This window comes from Chelonia mydas, chromosome 9, assembly GCF_015237465.2.
Source record: "Chelonia mydas isolate rCheMyd1 chromosome 9, rCheMyd1.pri.v2, whole genome shotgun sequence".
NCBI lineage: Eukaryota > Metazoa > Chordata > Testudines > Cheloniidae > Chelonia > Chelonia mydas.
The window spans coordinates 48,438,952-48,461,502 of NC_057855.1; the positions used below are offsets into that span (position 1 = coordinate 48,438,952).

Genomic DNA, 22,551 nt, shown 5'->3' on the forward strand with positions numbered 1-22,551 from the left:
ATGAAAATCTAAGATTGGAAATTTCTTGGGAACTGAGAAACTTGTTAATTTATTGATGCTCAGGGAGGCATGGAGAACATCTTGTTTCAGTTTGCACGCTTGATAACAAAAGCCTGTATTGAAGAAAATTAACTTTGTTTGCAGATTACCATGTGGGATCTGGCTAGTGGGAAACTTTTAAGATCAATAACAGATGCTCATCCCCCAGGAACAGCAATTTTACACATCAAGGTAATAAGCATTCAGTATTCTTATTATATAGTTCCCTAATAATCCCAGTAGTAATAGACTATCTGTCTTGATGCAGGTAGATCTCAAAGTGGCTTTACAAAGGAGATGATCTCAAAATGCTTTAAAAGGTATACTGATGAAAAGCATTATATAAGAGCCAATACCATTTTATCTAGAGCTTTGTAAAATGGATGCAGATATTCTTTTTAATTTCTTTTAATTATCTTAGAGTTTTTTCAAGATGAAAAGCAGAAATTAGAAAGTGACATCTACTCCATTGTTAAGATTGCAGCTGAGTTTCTCTTAAAACTTTGCCCCTGGTCCCTCCAAAATCTGCAGATAAGGGTCTAGTAGCCTCAAAATTGATAGGTTAGATCTGGGACTGAGGTAGAATTTCCTCCCAAATTTGAAGTGATGCATCCTAATGAGAGTCCAAAAGTTCTTTGGTTTGTTTTTGCAATCTTGGGCGGGGAGTGTGACTGTCAGAGAGAAACTTTGGTTTATCAGATTCATCTTGCAAGAACAGCAGATTAGCTGACTAAATCTTAAAAGTTAAAGCTTTAATTAGCAAAGCAAGGTAGGTATGTTACTGACATGCCCTCACTTCTTCTGCCTCCTTCTCCTTGGTGAAAGAGCAAGAACCAAAGCACAAGAAGTGCATGCAAGAAGCTAAAGGAGTCTCTTTGGAAGACAGTGCTGATGGGGCTCTGTCCTAATTGTTCCTTGCTGACAAAGAAATGGTCCTAAGTTTAGCAAACAGCCTGGAGACTCTGTTTTCCCAGATGAGCCACCACCCTACCCCTCAGGTGCTTAAAAGTAGGAAACTAAGAATAGGGAGCAAGCCAGGAGGAAGCATCTTCAATGAGATCTTCATGGATAAGACCAGTATTCCGTTCAGTCCCAGACTCGATAAAACCCGGAATTCCCATTCCCATTCTCTGCCTTTGGGAAAAGATCAGGTATTCTTCTTTAAGTAATAGCCCTATGGGTGCTCCATTTCAGGTATTGATGCTCCCACATGCCTTTGCTGGAGATTTTTGGCAGCAGTTCCTATTTTGTTCTGCACGTGCACTGTATCTCTACTTATGCCCCAACTGGGGATATATAGAGGTTGCAATGAACAAACTACCCTCAGTTTCTTCTCCGCTACCTATGTCCTGAGATGGAAAATTTCAGTTGTGCCAAGTAATATAGCTAGTTACCTGTTTCTTCTTAGTTTCTTAATCTTTAGTTAAACTAGTCTGTTAGGACTAGGTAATCAGTTTTTATTTAAATAGTTCTAGTTTAGTTTTATTTTGAGCTGATTTTAGATGCTTTTAGGGTCCCTCCCCTTCCCTGAAGGAGCTTTTTTCCCCTTCGGGGTATGCCTAAATCCCTAGGATTTATGAGTTGCCTCACTGGCCAGGAGTCCATCTGAGTTTTGATGGCTACTTGCACCATATTTGCTGCTTGGTGAATACTTGTGTAGCAGCCAAGTGCAAGATTTGCTCAAGATTCAAAAGTTATTCCAGGAAAAACAGAGCTAAAGCTTCATCTCCTTACGATGGAACTTTCCCTCCAACCTGCACCAGGCCTGATAACTGTCTTCAAGTGACCACAGCTCCCTGTCAGCATCCAAGTGAGAATCTAGCAGTATTATTTGTTCCCACGTGAAGGACAATCAGTGGATTCTTTCTACTCCCATTAGGATCCTCTTCAGCCTAGGATCCACATACTGTATCTTAGCTCCTGGCAGACAGCACACTCTTCTGTTCTCTGGATCAGCTCTAGTGACAGGCCTGTCTGCCCTTCTTAGTAGGGAGTAACCAGTCACATAGATCTACCTCTTCCTGGTGTTGGTGTGATTGGCCTTCCTCCTGTTCTTTCTGGCTGCAAGTCCCCTTGTCTTTTGTTCTCCCTTGCAATCTTCTGCAAGTCATTCTGTATCCTCTTGGGGCTCTGAACTCCGGCTATCTCCATTGTCTCTTCCCCTCTTTGTGTAGGACTAGCCTCTCTTCTCTTCTTCCTTGTCCTCCTCCCTACTGCCTGCTGTGCCCCTTCATTTTCCAACTCGGCAAACCTGTTCCTGAACTCTTTCTTCTTCACTCTGATCTTTTTCCTCTGCCTGGTTCTCATAGTCACATGCTTCCACTGGCCACTTTCCTCACCCAGCAGTCTACCCTCACAGTTGTCTAGTCCAGCTTGCATCTCTGAGTCTTGCCTTCCCTCCATCATTTGCTTGAATCCCCTTCGAAATTCAACTGTAGTTTTCACCTGCTTCTCCAAACCTTGGATCTTACCTTCCATCAGCTCTACCAGACGGCACTTCATACAAACTAAGTTTTTGTCAGGTACCCATTCCAGGATAATGAACATCCTGCAGCTTGCACATCTGGTCATCTTCATTGTCTCTTCCATCCCTTGTGTCACTACTGCTGCTGCTTCTGCATCTGTCATAGCCTAAGCTTCTGACGAGGAAAAAACAAAATAACCAAACTTCTCCTCCCCCAAACTCCACTCAGAAACTCCCCCTAACATCCCGTTTTCATCTGTATGCCACTGGCTGGCTCCTTCACTGCCTTTATATGCCCCCAATCAGGGAAGTCCTGCCCTCTAATCAGGGCTCCACTTCTCTCACAGCACTGCCCCCTATCAGCCTCTGCAAATTGAAAAAAGAAAAAACACACACACACTCACTCATTGCCCATAAGGAACAGGGGCTTGCCTCCTTGCTTCTCCTCTAACAGAACTCCCACTCAAACTCCCCTGTCCCAAGATCCTCAACTTTATCTCTGTGACAAAGCGTTTTCCTTCCATTCCTTAGTCACATTAAAATGACTACTAATATATTTGATTAGTAATCTTACCATGCTCATGATCAGAGACAACAGAATCTAGCTGGTCTGCAACATTCAGACCTCTCCCCAGTGACTGGTAACATAGGACTTAAAAAAACAAAAACAAAACAAAACAAAAAAACCTACTAAGGATGTTTCCTCCATCTGGAACCTAGACATACTGAAACTTTAGTGTTTTCTCCCTCAATGTTTCTCTTGGGAGAAAGGAATCAAAGGGTAGGTGCTTAATAAACTTCCGATACCCGTATTGAGGGTTTTCAGTCATCCTGGACTGGAATCAATTTTAGGTGGTGGGAAGAAGCACTGTCAGTTTCCCAAAACACCCCTTCCGTTACCAGAATGGAATACCTTTGGGGAGTCCTTAACCTCCCCTGCAGGTTGAAATTTAGGTAGATAATGAATCACTTTACAGATACCAGGTTGGGGCAGAAGCACTATCAACTCCCCCCACATCTTTGGCACTGCAATAGAAGGCCAATGTGCTGTCATCGGGTTTGGCAGCCCCAGAGGAAAATTACCTCTCTGTCAGTACCAACAGCGTGTCTGGGTCTGTGGGCAGACATGGTGCTTGAGCATAACTGCTTGTTGTTGTTCGGCTAATATTTTTCCTGGATGCCTTAGTCTCAGCTCATTAGCTAGTGCTATTTTAACACTGCCGAGACTAAATCATACATTTTAAATGAAATCCCCCTTGTCTACTACTGAGACAATTCATCTGAGATTCTCTTTCTCGCTGTGCCCAGCAGAGGAAAGTAAAGATGTGCAGGACTGATGATAAAGCTGAGCTGTTTGCTAAACCAAATCCAGTCTGTGCCAATGATTGCAGCTGTGTACTGAATTTTTGACAATGTTTTTGATAGAAGTGAAAAGTCAGTTTGCTCTCTAAGAACTTCCTGCTTTACCAGTTCTCACCAAACAGATTTAAATAAATTTGGGGTTCTAATCACTCAAATATACACCTCAGACATTCTGCCATGGTCACCACTGTAGCCTTTTGTAGTTATGTTGAAATGTTCCCAATTAATACTAAATTAAGGATAAGGGTGCAATAAAATCCAGCTTAGTTTTCAGGTTCAAGTCTCTAGATTGGTTGCAGAACTCTTATTTAGTAGAGCACCAATAGGTGATACTTTGAGCACTTGGCAGAGGCCACTGTTGGAAAACAGGATACTGGGCTAGATGTACCATTGGTCTGACCCACTATGACTGTTCTTATTAAAGTTCAAATTTTATTCAAAAGAAAAATTAGTTAATCAAACAGTAGTTCATCAGTCCACTGACAACAGAGAGAGGTACAGTCTTATGGTCTTTAAACCTATTGATATCCCCTTTTGATATTAATTGGAGCTCTCTCCAATTTTAACAAAACTACTTCTTTTATAATCCATTAGAATACTAATTAACATTTAACCTTCCTATTACTGTATTCACATTTCTGCCATTTCCACATTGGTTCTTTACATTACACATTATTTAAATGTATCTTTCCCATACTATGAATGTAGATAGGATTATAAGAAAACATTCACAATTCTTAAAAACACTCATTTAAAAAAACTCGCTAAAACCATTTATAAGGAAAACATAGCTGCAACATAACCTTCCGTGTTTGCTCACCCTGCCACTTTGAGGTTCATTAAAGGGTTATTTAGCCTGTTTCCATGGTCAGGAAACTCTCCTGAATCTAGGATTTGAGCTTAGGCTTCATCAGAGAGTAAGGACTTTCTTTGAACCTGTGGCCACATCTTTGATTTTACACCTAGCCATCAAGAAAGCCATCTTCATGGACATCGCCTGTGCTCTGAGAGATGACAAGTTAGGGGCTTTAATGAGGGGACTCCTACCCCCCCCATACACACACTCCTGTATTCTTTAAAGTATCCTTCTGACCACAGCCCTGGTTCTTGCCAAAGGTCACCTTGGATTTAATATTAATCAGAGTATTCGTATTCCAGTTTTTCCACCCTAACCCACATCAGTGTAAAGGGGATACTATCCTTCATGGCTCAGATGTTAGGAGGGCCAGGGCCTCCTATTTGGACAGGAATAAACCCTTTTGGGCTTCTCTTCGATTACTTGTTGCTGTTGCCAGAGCTATGGACAGAGTTAAAGGTACACCTGTGTCCAAATAGGTTTCTGGTTGTATTCTCTCCTGCCGTATTCTGCGCCCTCCTGAGGTTATAGCTCTTTCTACCGGATTATAATTCACGTATTGCCCTATTAAAGCACATTCTTACTGCAGAAATGTGCAAATTACCGCATGGGCCTCCGTTCACACGGTTTAAAGGGCATTGTGGTTTGGTACATGCTTCACAAGCAGATGCTGCATTTGGGTTTGCTGTTTTTCAGTAATTTTCAGATCCTGCTCCAAAGCACTCTGCTGAGAAGTACTGTTTGGGAGTCACTTGCAGTGGAGCACCAAGAGGGACATACTAGAAGAAGGAGGGGTCCCTTATCTTGTACAGTAATGAGTTCTTCGAGATGTGTTTCCCTATTGGTGCTCCACCTGCTCTTCTTCCCCTCTACTTTGGAGTCTTGTCTCTGTGGGACTTTGCAGTAGAGAAGGAACCAAGGTGGTTCATCCCTTGTAGCCTTTATGCCTTTACTATGGGGCATGTGTGAATTGAACAGGGACTGCTGCTGAAAATCTTCAATTGAAGGTGCATGGGGGTGCATATGCACCTGAAATGAGGCACTCAAAGGGACAGACATCTCTAAGAATTCCATTTACTGTACCAGGTAAACAGTCTCTCCTTTTGCCTGACTTTCCTTATCACAGAGCAAAGAGGAATGCCATCTTGGGGAATCCTCTCCTTCCATTCTTTTCTTGGGGACAGAGCCATGACAAAGGCCACATTTCCCCCCTGAGGGATTTCCCTCCCTGATTTCCAGACATTTCCAGACCTCCCTGATGATGATCCTGGGGGAGGGGAGGCGAGGCGAAGAGTTGCCAGTTTTGCTCAATTGTGAAAGAATCTGCAATAAAACTGTTATGGATTAAGCAGAGTAGGGCAGCTGCCATCTCATCCATTCAGAGATGAAGATTGCTTACTGTACACAGCATTTGCAATGCAAGGTGGTGCACAAAACCCATATTTTCCTCTGTTTCCACTCCTTTAGCCTTAGTACAGCTTAAGATTTGGGGCCCAATTCTCCACTCTATTGCACAAGATAAAACCAGAACACACATTTTAGCAGATATTGCAAGCTGTATCCTCTGTCCTCCATGGCTGGTTCCTCTCTGGGGAAGGCACACAAAGGAGACGAGCTTGAAAACTCAGCTTTCTTGGGCGCCTGAGTGAGGAGGATATGGAACTCCGGCAAGGAGGACAAGCAGTTACACAATGGATGCAGCAGGGCTCTGTACTTTAGTTGCCTTTCCTGCAGCTCCACCAGACGCCTCATCATGTCCATTTGCTCCCCCATCAGCCTCAGCATCTCCTCCTGCGTGTTCCGATCATGCTCACTGTATGCTTTCCTGGCCTCTGCCACTGAATGCTTCCATGCATTCAGCTGTGCCTTATCAGTGCGGAAGGACTGCATGAGCTCTGAAAACATGTCATTGCGAATGCATTTTTTTTTCACCTTCTAATCTGTGATAACCTCAGGGATGGAGTTGATATGGGGAGCATAGAAACATTTGAACCTGAGGTGGGGAGGGAAGGGAGAGTAGGATTTTAAGATACATTTCTGAGAACAAAGGGGAGACTTTTTTTCACAGTGACTCAAGCAATTCATAGCAGAGAGCACGTGTTTTACGTACAAGGTCGCATTTTGCCTTCTATATTGAGCACCTGCCGGTATGATGACAGATCACACGTGGCTGGACAACAGAATTTTGTTTCCAGGCAGCCATGGTAAGCCAAAGGGTACATAGGGTTGGCTTCTTCCACATTCATAACATGTGGGAATTGTTTCAAACTGCAGCGCTCTCCTTTCCCATAACAACCAGTGCTGGTTGGGTTTGCCATTTAAAAGGAGGGGCTGTGGTTTTGGAGTGGATATGCAGCACACCCACACGCCCCCTCCCCCACGTGGCTATTCTCCAGGATGGTCCCTTTTAGCCAACCGCAAACAGCCCAGCATGAGTGGGGTCTAATGTGCCAGGGATCACCAAACAGAGGGAATTACTGTTCCCTTACAGAAATTCCCCTATTTCAACCAGGTGACCATGAATGATATCACTCTCCTGAGGCTGACACAGAAAGATAAAGGCCGAATGTTGCATGAATACAACCAAAACCCAGGACCATTTGCTGCCATGCCTTGTGCTGCACTGATTCCAGACTACTTGCTACTGGCTTGGCGTGGTAAAGTGTCCTGTTGTGGAAGATGAAATAAGGCAGCCCTTCCCAGAAACCTTCTGCAAAGGTTTTCAGAATACCTCCAGGAGAGCTTCATGGTGATGTCCCTGGAAGATTCCCACTCCATCCCCAGACATGTTAACAGATGTTTCCAGTTGCTGTACTGGCCATGAATGCATCCCAATTGTTCAGGGCAAATCAAACATTAAACACAATTGCTTTTAAGCCCTGTAGTGTAGTTACAAATGTGTACTCGCCAGAGGTGTCTTCTCTGCCTTCAGGGTTCAGGAACAATATGTCCTGGGAGGGTATTGGCTCCAGGGTGATGAAAAGGTCCTGGCCGCTGGGGAGAACGGATTCTCCGCTTGCCTGCTGCGCATTCTTCTCCTCCTCTTCCTCAGCCACAAAATCCTCCTCCATGTTGTGTGAGGCTGCCACCTTGCAGGTGTCACAGACGGTGGGGTAGTGGTAGGGTCCCCCCCTAAAATGGCATGCAACTGATCATAGAAGCTCTGACCCGGAGCAACCATTTGCCTCCTTTGTCTTTTGGTAGGCTTGCCTGAGCTCCTTAATTTTCCCTGGTGTAGCCTCTGTCCACCATGCCCTATGCCATTTTGGCATATATAACAGCATTTCTTCTGCTGGATAGGACTTCTGCCTGCATAGATTCTTCTCTCCATACAGCAGTGAGATCCAGTGTCTCCCGTTCACTCCATGCTGGAGCTTGTTTGCGATTCTGGGACTGCATGGTCACCTGTTCTGCTGAGCTCACCACGCTGACCGAACAGGAGATGAAATTCAAAAGTTCCTGGTGCTTTTCCTGTGTACCTGGCTAGTGCATCGGAGTTGAAAGTGCTGTCCAGAGCAGTCACATTGGAGCACTCTGGGATAGCTCCCAGAGGCCAATACCATCAAATTGCACAGCACTACATCTACAGTACCCAAAACTCAACCCAGGAAGGTTGATCTTAGCGCTACTCCCCTCATTGGGGAGGAGTACAGCAGTCTATTTTAAGAGCCTGTTAGGTCAGCGGAACGGGGTTGGTTGTGTAGACGCATTCTTTATAAGATCGACCTAACCTCGTAGTGTAGACCAGGCCTGACTATCCAATGACTATGAGAGACAGTGGCGTTGGAAGATCCATTACGCCATCTGGCACTCTTTGCTCACACCTGAGAACAGACTTCTGTCCAGGGCAAAAAGAAATATTACAATTTGGACTGAGACATGATACTTGAAACCAGGTTATCTCTTGTGATTTGCAGTCATGGGCAATGGCCAGCTTAGTATTTTCTCTGACTTAAAATATTTAAATTTACAACTTTGCCAGCGTGGGGATTAAATTAACCTGGGACCCCTCTATTGTTTATAATAAAATGGTGGCACACAGATTCACTTTGTGTATTTACTGATGGGATTTATTTTCCCCATTTAGTGCCAAAAGTAATGTCAGCCATGCCATGCTAACTCACAGCTTTGGATCTTTTTATATTATTCCACTTAAAACTTTGTGAGAAGTTAAATAACTTGAAAGACAATGAAACTGTAAATAGGTAGTTCCAAAAGAAAAGACACATGTCCTGAAGGGTGTTGCTTTGCGAAGGCAAAGCTCAGTTGGACTCTTCCATCACAGTGATATGTCTGAAGAACATTATGCACCTATATGCAGAGTGATGTAGGCATTTTAGAAAAATACACTTCTCCTCATCAAGACTTCCTTGTGATAACACAGCATAGGATAAAGCTAGAACACTTTAACCATATTTCCTTCTTTTCCCCCTCAGGTGTTCATTTTACAATCTGAGTTGGTCCTATGAAACTGTAGTCTTTTTAAATAAATCTTTGTGGTAATGTAGAAAGTTTGATTTCTGCAGTAAATGTGTGTGTAGGGAGAAATCTTGGTTACTCGCTTTGGACGTGTTTAAAGCAATATATGAATGAATAAATCAATCTACATTCACCTATTTAACATTATAAAACTGTGGGATAAGCAAGAGACCTTAGAGCTTGTGGTCTCCTTTTGATTACTAAATCTATTTAGGAAGAGTTAGCTTCACAGTTAGTGCCATTACAGTAGTGACGCTTGCAGTAGCATAGTATTTGACTTTACCATGGTATTTTTATACGTGGAATAAAAATACTGCAAATGCCATAATAAATTCTAATACTATAACTGCTAAATGTTTAAAAAGAAAAGGAGCACTTGTGGCACCTTAGAGACTAACAAATTTATTAGAGCATAAGCTTTCGTGAGCTACAGCTCACTTCATCGGTATACATCCGATGAAGTGAGCTGTAGCTCACGAAAGCTTGTGCTCTAATAAATTTGTTAGTCTCTAAGGTGCCACAAGTGTTCCTTTTCTTTTTATGGATACAGACTAACACGGCTGCTACTCTGAAAACTGCTAAATGTTGTATTTTATGGCAAATAACTGTGTGTTCAGACTGCAAGTTAAAGATCTCATTGTAGGGTTTTTTCCAGTATGAATCTGTAAACACAAAGAATAATGTGCTAAATGTGGCGTTTCTGTTTCATTAACAGTATTAACATGCCACAACTTTAAAAAAAAAACCCAGAAGTGGGTTTTTTCTGCTGAAAGCTTTGACTTTTTTAAATGTAAAATTGAGACAGAAAAGGTGTAATCTAATTCTCTGTTCAGTTTACAGATGACCCAACGCTTGCAATTTGCAATGACAGTGGAGGCTCCGTGTTTGAGCTGTCATTTAAGTAAGAGCATAACTACGTTTTGTGGGAAAGTGACAATAGAGAGGAGTCTTAATTCTGAATCAAAGTTTTTAGAGCTAAAAAAGGATTTGAACCAATAGGTTATCTTCCAAATGGTGAGAAACTCATAGATCAGGACCTTAATAAAATAAAATAAAATAAAAGTACAAAGTTTTATTTCAAACCCTACAGCAGAAGTAGCATAGAATCTTTCTCTGCCTAAATCATTAAGCAATGTATAAGACCTCCATACCCACAGCACAGGTGTATGTAGAAGGCCACATTTGGGGATCACAAGGAGAGAGTATTCATCCTAATGTAGCACAGTTCAACAGATTCCTCCCTACCTTGGACCATATGTTGGAACTAAGATTTGGCCTTACAATTGCAGTAAAATATGCATTTTGATCAAATTTGGATATATTTAGATGGGCGTGAAAAAAGAACTAGAGCAGATTGGTGACTGCAGCTGTGGGGAAAATTCCATTCCCTTAGAAGCTCCTAATCCCATACTCCTGCAGCTGCCCCAAAGTTGCTCCCTCTCTCTCAGCCTGCAGTGCAGCTTTTAATCTTCAGGCCCAGTTCTCCCAGCTCTTTCATTGGCAATAGCTGCAAGGTAGTTCTCGGCAGCTTTCTTCCTTTGTGTATAACTTGTGTTATATGCAGCTGTGGGCAGAGACAGGAGTATGGGATTAGGGCCTGACAAGTTACAGTGGGTGGGGTAGTGCTAACTCTTGGTAATGGGCCAGGAGCTGCTAAAATGCTCTTAAAGCAGAATCCCAGTCACTCATCCTGTCCGTATCTGTGATACGCCTTGAAATGCCATAAAAGCAGTATCCCTAACTCTTACCAGGCATTGTGAAAAGATTTTTTTTTTTTTTTAAGTAGTTATCTGAGATCATGTTTTGAATTTTTTTTTTAAAGTGTTGGGCAGGCCCATTCTTGGCACTGGCCAGGTATTCATCAAGTTGATTGCTTTGTTTTCAGGAGAGTTATGGGTGTGAGAACATGTGAGTCTCGATGTCTGTTCAGTGGTTCCAAGGGAGAAGTTTGCTGTATTGAGCCCTTACATGCAAAGACTGAATTGAGAGATCATCCTATCACCCAGTACTCACTACTGGCAATGGCTTCCCTAACTAAGGTATTCTGCCTCTCTCATAATCTATCTGTGCTAAATTAAAATGAAAGATATTGAAAAATATAGACTTAAATTATTTTTGTAACTTTTTTTTATTTTATTTTATTTTATTTTTTTTGCTAAAGATTCTAGTCATTGGCTTGAAACCATCTTTGAAGGTGTGGATGACTTTTCCCTATGGTCGTGTGAGTAAGAACAAATAGCTTCTTTTTGGATTAAGGTCACAGACCACTCTTATGGTGAAGTTCACTCTTAGATCTTTGTATGAGGGAGTTATGGCAGAGGAGACTATGGACCTGATTCATACCAGGACCGGGACTGAGATGGGAGGCAGTGTTTCTGAAGGCTGCATCAGATGCAGTAACTTCTATGGGCGGCTCCTGCAAGCAGGGATAGCGGAGGTATAGGAATTCCTCGGCCATGCCTCCCTGAGGTAGTGGCTCCCATGGCATGGGGCATAAGGCTGATTATGACCTGTAGTTGACACCATAAGGGGGAAGAACTCAGTCTTTTTTAAAATCAGTTTAATGAGACCACAGGCAATCAAATATCTTAACCATAATCCTATGGTTATTACAAGGTGTCCCTACAGGGCAGAGATAGTGCCCTAACTGTACATTTTCATACCTTAATACGTTTGGAGCTCAATCATATAATTCTTAGTTTTGGAATAAATACAACTTGCCTGTAGCATACTTTACTATAAATTACTATGTCCTCTCAGTCTTAACTCCTTTTTAACATAATTTTTTACTGGTAATTTGTACACAGTGCATGAGAATGCCGTGTTTGTCTGTGGACAATGTTGCAGAGAAAATACGATCTTTTTGGTGCCAAAAGTTTGCTTTTCCTGACTTTCTAAATGGATTCTCAAGTACTGGAGCAGACAGAGACCACTGGCATCAAGAGTTCCATCTGACCTGTTCGTATATCACACTGAAATCAGAGTGAGTGTCCGCCTAATTCTGTGTACACAGTATTATAAAGAGGCTGTTCTGTCTCTTTTTAGATGGATCCCTCTAGTGTGCCACTGCTGGCGTGGCATTTTGTTGCTGTACAGAACTCTGTGAACCCCATGCTTGCCTTCTGTCGAGGAGATGTTGTTCATTTTCTTTTGGTAAGTCTGAATTGCTTGTTGCCTACTGTCTTCTAGATAATTACCTCTAAAACACTGGGACAGAAATTAATTTACTCTGGATCGATGTCGTCCTGTGATGTGAATCACTGCAGTTCACTTTTGAATTGGGAAAGACGTGGTGTCTTTTTTTTTTAATTGGCTTGGCAATGCTGTGAGACAGTGCCATTGTATAAATGTACCCCAAGTCTAAGATGGCTAGATCAAGTGTGTTTGTAGTTTAATATAATGAAGTTGAAAAATGTTTTCTCTGGATCCATGCTGAACCTTCTTCCTCCGCTTAACAATTTTTATTGAGTTGTCCTGATTTGGGGCCCAGTCCAATCTCAGTGAAGTTAGTGGGAGCTGGAATGGTTCTTAAGGTATGTTTACATTGCATTGTAAACCTGGACTCAGACTCATGTTTGAGCCCCAACCCTCCTACCATCCACTCACAAATGTTTCTGACTTGGGTGACTAACTCCTCAAGTTCTGAGTTGTAGGTCCTGCCGGGGTGGTGGGACTTGGACCACGTCCTGTCTTTTCGCTGTGTGGACACAGCTCGAACCTGGGTTCCCAGACTCATGTCTGGAGAGTCTGCCAGTGCTGTCCCACAATGTCCTGGGCCAGTGTTTATTGGTCCTCTGTCACTTAAGTACCCACTGGATACCCAGAAACTGGAAGCGCCCCTTCGTTCCAGTGCTGACTGTTGAACTTGGAACACAGTTAACCAGTTCCTGTGTTAGCTATGGCCAACAACAAGAAGTAGTTCAGCATTAAGCCCTACACCAGATGTGCTGCTAGCTGACCATGGGAATGCAGCCAGATTCTGGTTAATCTCTGGTGCAAGGAAAACAAGACATTTGACATCAGCAAGAGTACCAGAAATGATCACGTCTTACCAGGGAATTGCATTGTTTGTGACATTGGTGGTTCACCGGACAGCTGATCAGTGCAGAGTGTGAATCAAGCAACTCAAGTCCGATTACCGCCAAGTCAGGGATGACCACCACATCTCTGGGAACTCCCTGTCTACCTGCCTCTTCTGTCAGGAATTCAGCTAGGTGCTGGGAACTATGCCAACCACTGAGCACACAGTGGTACGTTATACTCTAAGTGGAGATGGCACCTTTATGATCCCTGATCCACAGATGCCACAAGATCAAGCTCAGGAAGTGACTTTTTTTGCACATGCCTGTCCCCGAGGAACCTTTGCGGCTGGAGCAGCTACCACATTTCCTGGGTCCATGCTCTGAGGAAATGTTTGAGGATGCCCTGGGGGAGCAGTAGGCAGTGGAACGAGAAGCAGAAGTGGCACTGGAACTTGGTAAGTTTCTGCCTCCAGGTTTGTTCGTATGTGGATGGGATGGATTTCTGGCTTATGACCCAATGAAATGATTATTACAAGCCAGGTGTTGCAGCATGTATCTGCTAATGAGACAATGCACGCCAATGGCTCGGCCAGACCCACAGCCACCCCCACAACATGGAATTCAAAATGGCTACTGGGAAGTGAAAACAAAAGCTAAACAAGCAGTTATGATGAAATTTTTACTCTATACTCATAGGTTACAAAGTTGTGTTGGGGCATTAAAATTAAGGGCCTTATACTGCCTTCCCTGAAAGTATGCCCCACTGTACAATTTGGCCACACCAGACCATCCCAAACTGCCTGTTCAGTTAGTCTAAACTGTAATAGGTATGTGTGTGTATGTAGTCCGTGGTACCATATTAAACATCCAAAATGCAGAAGGGGATGGTATTCAGGTGATGGATGCTCTGTTATGAGTCCAGGCTATTCTTGGGATAGGTATTTAATTCTTGGATGCTGTATCATGAGTCCAAATTGTCCAGGTTGTGTGTTTGTAGTCCATGGCAAGCTGCAGTATCGTAAGCCCAAGCTGCACTGTGTTCACTGCATGAACGCAGGGAGCTTTCAGGGAGGCTGCAATACATCTGCCCACTAGAGTACTATCCTATTAATCCCACCATGAATTTTCACCAAATCCTGTTCGCTGCTGATTGCCAGCTCTTCCTGGAGCAGGAACTACAGATGAACAGTCACGTTTCAGAGCAGGATATTATTAGGGCCTCCTCTATAGGCCACTAGCCCCCTCCATTTATAGATTTGTGTGTGATACACATAAAAAGCTTTTTAGCAGACACGTCTGGCTTGCTCCTGGTAGCCTGGAACAGAAGATCCCTTTGCTATGTCTTCCAGAAAGTGGACTGGCTAAACGGATTCTAAAGCCATAGGTAGCAAACCACACCAAGTGTCCCTCTGTCTGCAACCATAAGGGGCCAGTGGTATGGAAATTTTATAAATTGATTTTGTAAACTGGACTTTACGATAATGTCTGATGGCTTTCTGCTCTGCACAGCTCTCAAGTATCTAAAGGGCATCTGAGAACTTTGGTTTTGTTATATTCTGAAAAAAAATGATTAAAAAATATAATTTGAGATTGTTTGAGATTCCACAACCACTTTTGCTACAGAGGAAGTCAAATTTTTTTGGACATACTCAGATAATAATGTATTGTTTCATTTGTCTTGGCAGGCACCACCTCTTCCACCTCTGCAGGGCATCCACAGTCAATCAGGCATCTTGCATTGTGTACACTCATACAGCGTCAAGGAGGAGGCTGATATTAATTAATGACAACTGCAGAACCAATGGGAGAAGGAGGCAGGCCAGGTTGAAGGACAGAGAGAGACTGCAGAGCAGGAGGAGAGATTGGCAGCATAGCTGGACCATGAGCTGTGCTTGAGTGCAGCACTGAGAGCTGTTTGAGGAGGAGCTTGTGCTCAAGACAGTAGGAGTGCAGGCTCCAGTTCCACCTGCACCTCCCACTCCAGCTCCCTGAGCCCTCACCACACTATGTCCTGCAGCCCACTTTGGACAGTTCTGTAGTTGGGTGGTCTGGGTCGCAAGGAATGAATGCTTGCTGGAATGGGCAAATGTTCCCTGTTCATTCCTCCACTTCAGTGCAGCAGTGGTATGTGTGTGCAAAACACATCAACAGGATCAAAGAGAACAAATTCTGCCTTTGATGGTGGCTGGCCTGGCTGTCAGGTTTTATTAAATGGATGTGCAAAAACAGACTCTTGCACACAGATGTGGTGTCATGAGGATTGTTGATTACCTTAACTAAAACTGAACTACATAAATAGCAATCCATAAGCGGTGGGTTGAAGCACATGCCCATTTTACAAAATAAAGATAAATGCTTATAAAACATAATATAGTCTATCATACCCATGAGCTTAAATTCTTCATAAAAACCATCACCACTGGTAGAAAGTGTGAAGGGGACCCAGCCAGTCCCTCAGGTAGTATTCAATCACTGTTCCTATTATTGATATAGGGACTCATTCATTCATCTATTGGGGCCATGCAAACCATAGTATGGGTACACAAAGCATCCCTGATTTCCATTGCATATGTGGAACTCGCTCCAGTTATGACAGGTGCTCTTTCTGGCTGTGTACCGGTTCAACAATACAGTAGTGCCATGAGTCCACTCCTGACAAAATGGCCCACCTTTTTCCTCAGAGCACAGCAGGCCATTTATAACAATGACTCCATTTATAACAATGTCATTTGGTGGGATTAGTGTCACCACTTGTCCATGAAGGTAATGTCTTTATCTGCAGGAAATGCTGGCATGATGCACTTAACCAGTACAATCCATGCTATTGTCTGTGAATATATGTCTGTGGTCAACCAGGGACTGCAGGATGATGGAGTAGTACTGTTTGCAGTTTATACATTCATGTGCTCCTTGAGGAAAACAAACTATGGACACATGAGTCCCATTAATGACCTGGGATCAGTTTGGAAAGCCCATTCTCTCAAAACAGGCAGTTATTTCAGAAAGATTGTGATGTACCTAAACGTGGTGGACATAAACAAACCTCTTCCCCCACAGTTGACTTGCCAGCACCAAACTGGTTAGCCATGGACCTGTAGGATTCGTGGTAATCATCTTCCTGACGACTGTTGCAACCCACTTCTGAACTGAAGTGGCTTATCTTCTGTGTTTGTCCTGAAGCTGGAAGGTCTAGCAAGCTGATCACAAACCTCCAGGAATGCCCACTTCTCCATGTGAAAGCTCTGGTTATCCCAGGTCCGCATGATGACGAGATCCCACCAGTCAGTACTTGTGGCCCTGCTGTAGAAGCACCTGTCTACATATGGGGAATCTGGAGTTATAGCAAGAGTTATGAATGTCATCAGCAGGTTAGAGTCTGCCATGTCCGTCTCCTCCTTTTGAGAGGTGCTTTCGATGGGTCAGAAAACGCTGCTGAAATGTCCACCAGTGTCTCAGGAATGTTTTGCCTATTTCCTGAAATAGGAGTGAAAGCACAAGCTGGACAAGTTCTTCCAATGTCAGTTCATCCATGTTGCTGACTCCAGTTGCTGGGAGCATGAATATGGCTCAGCTGCACGTGTGGGCAAGCTGAGAATTTCCAGTCAAGTTGCTGCAGGATGGACAGACAAGTTTTCATGGTGTACTGTGGGAACCCCAAAGCATAGAGCGACTGTAACTGGGGAGCATAGTAGGAAGCCTGGGATATGCCTCCAGAATCAGAAGGTTTGACTCAGGTCTCTGTAATGCAGCATGGGTGCGTCAGCACAGTTGTGTGACTTGGGTCTAGAAATTGTAAACCTGGGTTCATTGTGCAGTGTAGGCGCAAAAGTGTGGGCTTGGAAACACTGAGTCTGGAGATTTGTGTTCCACAGGCCTGGGTTTACAATGCAGTTTAGACATGCCCTTAGAGAGCAACTGAATTGTGGGGAGAGGATTTTTCCAGACTGCTGGATCTGAGGGATGTGCCTAGACTGTGAGTGGCTGAGAGTGGCTAACTACTTGGGAAAGGCCCATTGGCTTGTGTCAGGGCATGCAGTTTCTACAGCAGCAATATGATCAGAGAGCGAGTTGCTTGTAAACAACTTACGGTGTATTTTCAAGAGGAAGGATGGTCTTATGATTACGGGTAATATACTGGACTGTGACTTGGAAGATGAGATTCAGTGTCCATCTCTGCGAAGATTTCCTGTAAGACCTAGAGCAAGTCACTGAGCTCTTTGGGCTTTAGTTTTCCATGGGTATATAACTGAGGTAATTCATTCTCTTTTGTTTTTATTTAGATTGTAACCTCTGAAGGCTAGGGACTGTTTCTTACTATGTGCTACTGCAACACCTAGAACATTGGGGCTCCTGTTTGAAGTCTGTACGTGCTATCATAATGCAAATACTGTTTCAAACAATATACTGTACAGTCAATTATTTTTGAGGCAAATAGTTGATACATTTTCACCTTGTATAATGTTCAATTTGCAGTAGTGGCCATTTAAATTAGCTACAATGTAAAAAGTTCTTTAATTTTATGCCACTGTCCTTATACTTTATCTTGCTGAAAAATAGCTTCTGAGGGCAGAAATTTTTCACTGATATTTATTTGAGCCCTGAGGTGACTGCTTATTATTTAAAGACAGATTGTTAAATTCTTTACAGCTATATTTTGAACTCTCCAAGTGCAAAGAAGCCTTATTTCAGTCTTTGTTGCTGCAAACCCTATGTTTTGTGCTTGGATAAATCAAAATCCGCTTAATATTGAAACTCTAGACTTCAACTTACGTTGATAATACTGGAGAGCTACTCAAACCCCTCAGCAAGAGCCCTCCCACAAGGGGTTAGCCCCCTTCTTTTCATTGTGAAATATTATACTGTGAGAGGCATGGTGAGAAATGATGGGCTCGATGGGTAATTGGCTCTTCACATACATTGTTCTTACCCTCTCTCTGTAGAGGTGTCAAGTGTATACACCATCTTCTAAAAACCAGACTGTTTTTTAAATTAATACAACAAAAACTTCCTTGTGAAGGAGTTGGGGATGTTACACAAACACACAACCACAACAACAAGGGAATAAAGATAAGCTAATTTACAGTACAGTACATTCCGTCTATTCCTTCACTTCTAGGCGCACACTTTATTGTATGCCAAAGGTTCTCAAACTGCAGAATGTATTCGGGGGTGGGGGGACGGGACGGGACGTAAGCTTTAGGGGGAAAAAAAATTCTGCTCACATTTTACCCACAGCAATGAATAACTAGCAAAGCTGATTCTCCCTGACATATCAGGTCCTCATATGGCACTGTGCATTTTGACAGATTTCTGTTAAGCTTGCATAGCATTATACAAAGTTGTTGCCATCTGTATGTTAATCTGTTTGCTATGAAATGGTGTGCACTTTTAATTGTAAGCATGGATCACAATCAGTTTTGCTTTTGCTCTTATTACAATGGATTGTTGGCTCTTTTTGAATCAATGCTTTATTGTTTTTAATATTGAGTTGCATGTTTTGTTTTTATTGGCATATACACTTGTGTGGTGGGGTGGCATAAAATATTACGGACACAAAAAAGGGGTGCATGGTCAAATAACTTCGAGAATCACTGCTGTATTCCACAAGCCATGCACTTCAGCCATAACTCTGTTCACCCACCTATTCCTTTATTGTACTACCCTCTCCCAGCACTAATATTGCAGATATGTAGTGTACTAGTTTGGAAACCGGGGATTCCTATGAGGGCAGAGTTAAGGTTGTGGTGTGAATAAAATCTGACCAGAAAGTATAGCTCCTGTTGGAAAAGGCGTATGTTCTCACAATGCATGAACTTTCTCCATTGGCAGCTGTTGGCATTCAAACTTTCACTTATGACAGGTCTTGACAGGCTTAGATTTTTATCAGTAATTATTAGTAGATGTCTATTTCACTGTGCATACACAAACGCATGAAGAAATATTTCCTTTAATGATCATTGAAACTTACAGATATGCAAAGTAAGAAAAATGGTGCTTGAGAACTTATTAGAGTTTGATTTAAGGATATTTTCTTTGTATATTTGATGTGATGTTGTCAATGTGTGTGTTCTTTGTTAAAGCTTTAACTCTTGGAATCTCAAGGTCTACTGTCATTAAATAGTTGACTGACACCCCTCCGCCCCCAGTTGTCTGACCTCCATAATTTCCCACAAGTGTAAAAATGTAAATCGATAGAAAAATGGTTAAAACACATAATTTTGTGCAACTGTGGACACTTAAGTTGATTAAAAATAAAAAAGCTTAAACAAACATCAACCTTGTCTGGGAAAAAAATAAAATAAAACCACCCAAAAAGCTCTGCCAATCCTAATTATTTGCAGTGTTGTAGCTTAGTTGGTTCCAGGATATTAGAGACACAAGGTGGGTGAGGTAATATGTATTGTTAGACCAGTTTCTAGTTATGATAGATGATAGCTAAAAAGACCCTAAATCAAAACAAACCCATTGCATCCTGGATCTACCAAACATCAACATCTACCAATATTTGTATAGATAATTTTTTTTTAAAATAGATCAGTCAGCCCACAAAGGAATGTTGGATTGCCATGACCAAATTTTGGCCAGAGCCCAGATTTGGATACTTCCTATTAAAATATATGAAAAGTAATTAAACAAAATACATTAGAAATACAAAGGACATAAACTAACACTTTGTGATGTTAGACTCTGAAAAATCAGTGACTTCTAGTGAGAAAAGGAATTTATGCCCTATTTTAAGGCCATTTTAGGAAGCTGCCTCAGTGATGGTGCTGTTAACAGACACATCTAGAACACTGATACTGGAGAAAATCTGAAGACCCTGGAACTGGGCTTCCTTCCTCAGTGGAAGAAAATTTGTTCTCTCATGGCAGGTTTTGGGTTCAAGAAAGCACTAAGTTTTTGTGTTTATTCTTGTCTAATTCCATCAGGTGAAGAGAGATGACTCAGGTGCAATACATGTTACTAAGCAAAAGCAACTTCATCTGCACTATGACCTGATCAATTTTACTGTAAGTATTGATCCAGTAACGTTTTTTCCTTTGTGTTCAGATGGAGATAATAGCCTGCTGTGTTTTTAAATGCATGTCAACATCCCTCAGCTTCAGGGTGCTGTAATTTCACTCTACAAACTTATTCTAACAAACATAGCCCTCTCTTTGTGCATGCAAATTGGCTGTTTGGATATGGAATTTATCAACTGAAATTAATTTATTTGTTGTAGCTTTTTAATAGAATCCCATGTTTAAAAAATGGTTAAGTAGTGGCTATGGGGTGAAGAAACTAGGCTGTCCAAATCTGTACAGTTTGCAAACTAAAGAATGCATGTCCCTGGTGAACAAAGTGTATGAATGAAGACTTTTTAAGCATGGGGCCAAATTTTACTGGTCAGATTCTAAGTCCTTATAAAAAAAAAAAATACTAAGTAATGGCTCCAAAGGTGCCGGGAAGCTCTAACATATTGGTTTCCGTTGTGCATATATTTTGTTAAACATCAAACAGGAAGACAAGATGTTAACACATAAATTTACATGCAAACCCTAAAAACGCATTTTAAAGAGCACTAAGGATATAACGATGATCTAAAGAAATGCCACAGTGAACCAGTTATGTTTGTTGGCAGTTTTAAATCTCTAATCTAGCAAGTGAAATTTCTTGAAAAATAGATGCACTCTGAAAGCAAACAGAAAAGCCTTTTCAGTTTGGGAGTATGGCCTAATGTATAAATTTTAATAGGAAATTGGATGAAGGACTCTTGAATTCAATTCCTAGCTTTGGTGGGGTTTATTGTGTTCCTTTTACTAATGCTAATAAGACTTTGGTCCCTTATCTTACTCAGGGGATTGAGAATAATTTTGTATTCTTCGAGTGATTGCTCATATCAGTTCCAATTAGATGTGTGCATGCCGTGTGCACAGGGGACAGAAAATTTTTCCCATAGCAGCACCTGTTAAGTCGGCTGTGGAGCTCCCTAGAGTGGCGCTGCCATGGCGCTCAATATATGACTCTGCCGACCTGGCACCTCCTCAGTTCCTTCTTACCCCTAGTGATGGTCATTGGAACTGTGGTGACTTGCTTAGCAAGCTCTCCCTGTTTTTCCCTAGCTTTTCAGTTTAGTATAGTTTTAGAGTTCTCTAGCCTAGTTGAGTTTAGTTTAAGTAGTTACAACAGATAGCTGTTGGGAGTGGGCATTTCCCCTCCAACCTGACCGCGTTCTCCCCCTGGGGACTTGGGTATGCCTAAGTCCCAGGGGTTCAAACCCTGCAAGACCTGCAACGAGCCCATGCCAACGGGCGACCCCCATGACACTTGTTTAAAGTGTTTGCGGGAAGCGCACTACGCGGACAAGTGAAGGATTTGTAAAGGGTTTCACCCCAGAACACAAAAGGAGCAGGACTTTTGCCTCAAGCACTTCCTTATGGAGGCAGTGCTCAGTCCACAAATTGCATTGTGCCACAAGACCCTGCACAGAGCTCATCGGTGCACAGTGCCCCTGTGGCAGTGGCAGAAGCGGCACTGCAGAAGGACTCTGGAAGAGACCCATGGCACCGCTGCTCCCCGGCGCTGAAACCAGTGGGAATGGCCCAGCACCAATCCTATTCCCCAGTGCAGGAGTGGCACCGGAAGTAGGGGAGGAGTGGATCTCCGACTCCGGGACCCATCCCTTTGGAGCCGGCAAATGGGGCATGTCCCAGGGAGGAGCACCCATTGCCAAAAACTTTGGAGCCGGCACCGTTGATTTCGGCCCTGAAAGGGGGATGGTAGAGTCCGGTGCCGTTGGACTCCTCCATGAGCCAGGTGATTGAGGAGGTGGAATTGCTAGACACCTTTGAGGCTGCGAGGGACTTGATTGCCATGACGGCATCACGGTCTCGGTCCTTCGAGTCAAGGCTGCGGTGCCACAATGTGTGGCAACGTCTCGAGGCAAACCGGTGATGCTTAGTCCTTCAGCACTGTTGGCGGAGGCAAAATACCGCTCTGGGTCCCGGCGCTGATCCTGCTCCTGGCACTGGCCGTCTCGACACCGGTCCGTGTCCCCAAGCAGACCCCGGTCGCCGCACCGTTCCCCAGCCCAGCCACTCTCGGCACTGCCATCCTGGTCCCCGTCTTCGGACTTGGAGGCGAGGTCTAGATACTCTGAGCAGGACCGGCACAGGTAAGCGTGTGGAAGGCCTGGTATGGGTGCAGGGCTATGGCCTGCGCAGTGGCAGAGACCAGCGCAATGGCCATTTTGGACCCCATGGGCGTACCACCAGGCCCAGGGCACCCAATCCAAGGGTTCCAGTTTGGTGGTGTCTGAACCAAGGGTGCCGGAGGCATTGGCCAGTCGC

The 22,551-nt window shown here is 43.1% G+C and overlaps 1 protein-coding gene across 5 annotated transcripts in view; it reads left to right on the forward strand.

The window, feature by feature from the left end:
* The window catches only part of VPS8 (VPS8 subunit of CORVET complex), a 231,790-nt gene that overhangs the window by 38,371 nt on the left and 170,868 nt on the right, over nucleotides 1-22,551 (forward strand). For all 5 annotated transcript variants that reach the window (XM_007052610.4, XM_037909562.2, XM_043523177.1 and 2 more), the window contains 6 exons: nucleotides 145-231; nucleotides 10,034-10,101; nucleotides 11,086-11,239; nucleotides 11,362-11,421; nucleotides 12,246-12,353; nucleotides 20,152-20,232. In XM_007052610.4, coding sequence (XP_007052672.2) covers nucleotides 145-231; nucleotides 10,034-10,101; nucleotides 11,086-11,239; nucleotides 11,362-11,421; nucleotides 12,246-12,353; nucleotides 20,152-20,232 — 558 coding nt within the window. The remainder of the gene's footprint in view (nucleotides 1-144; nucleotides 232-10,033; nucleotides 10,102-11,085; nucleotides 11,240-11,361; nucleotides 11,422-12,245; nucleotides 12,354-20,151; nucleotides 20,233-22,551) is intronic.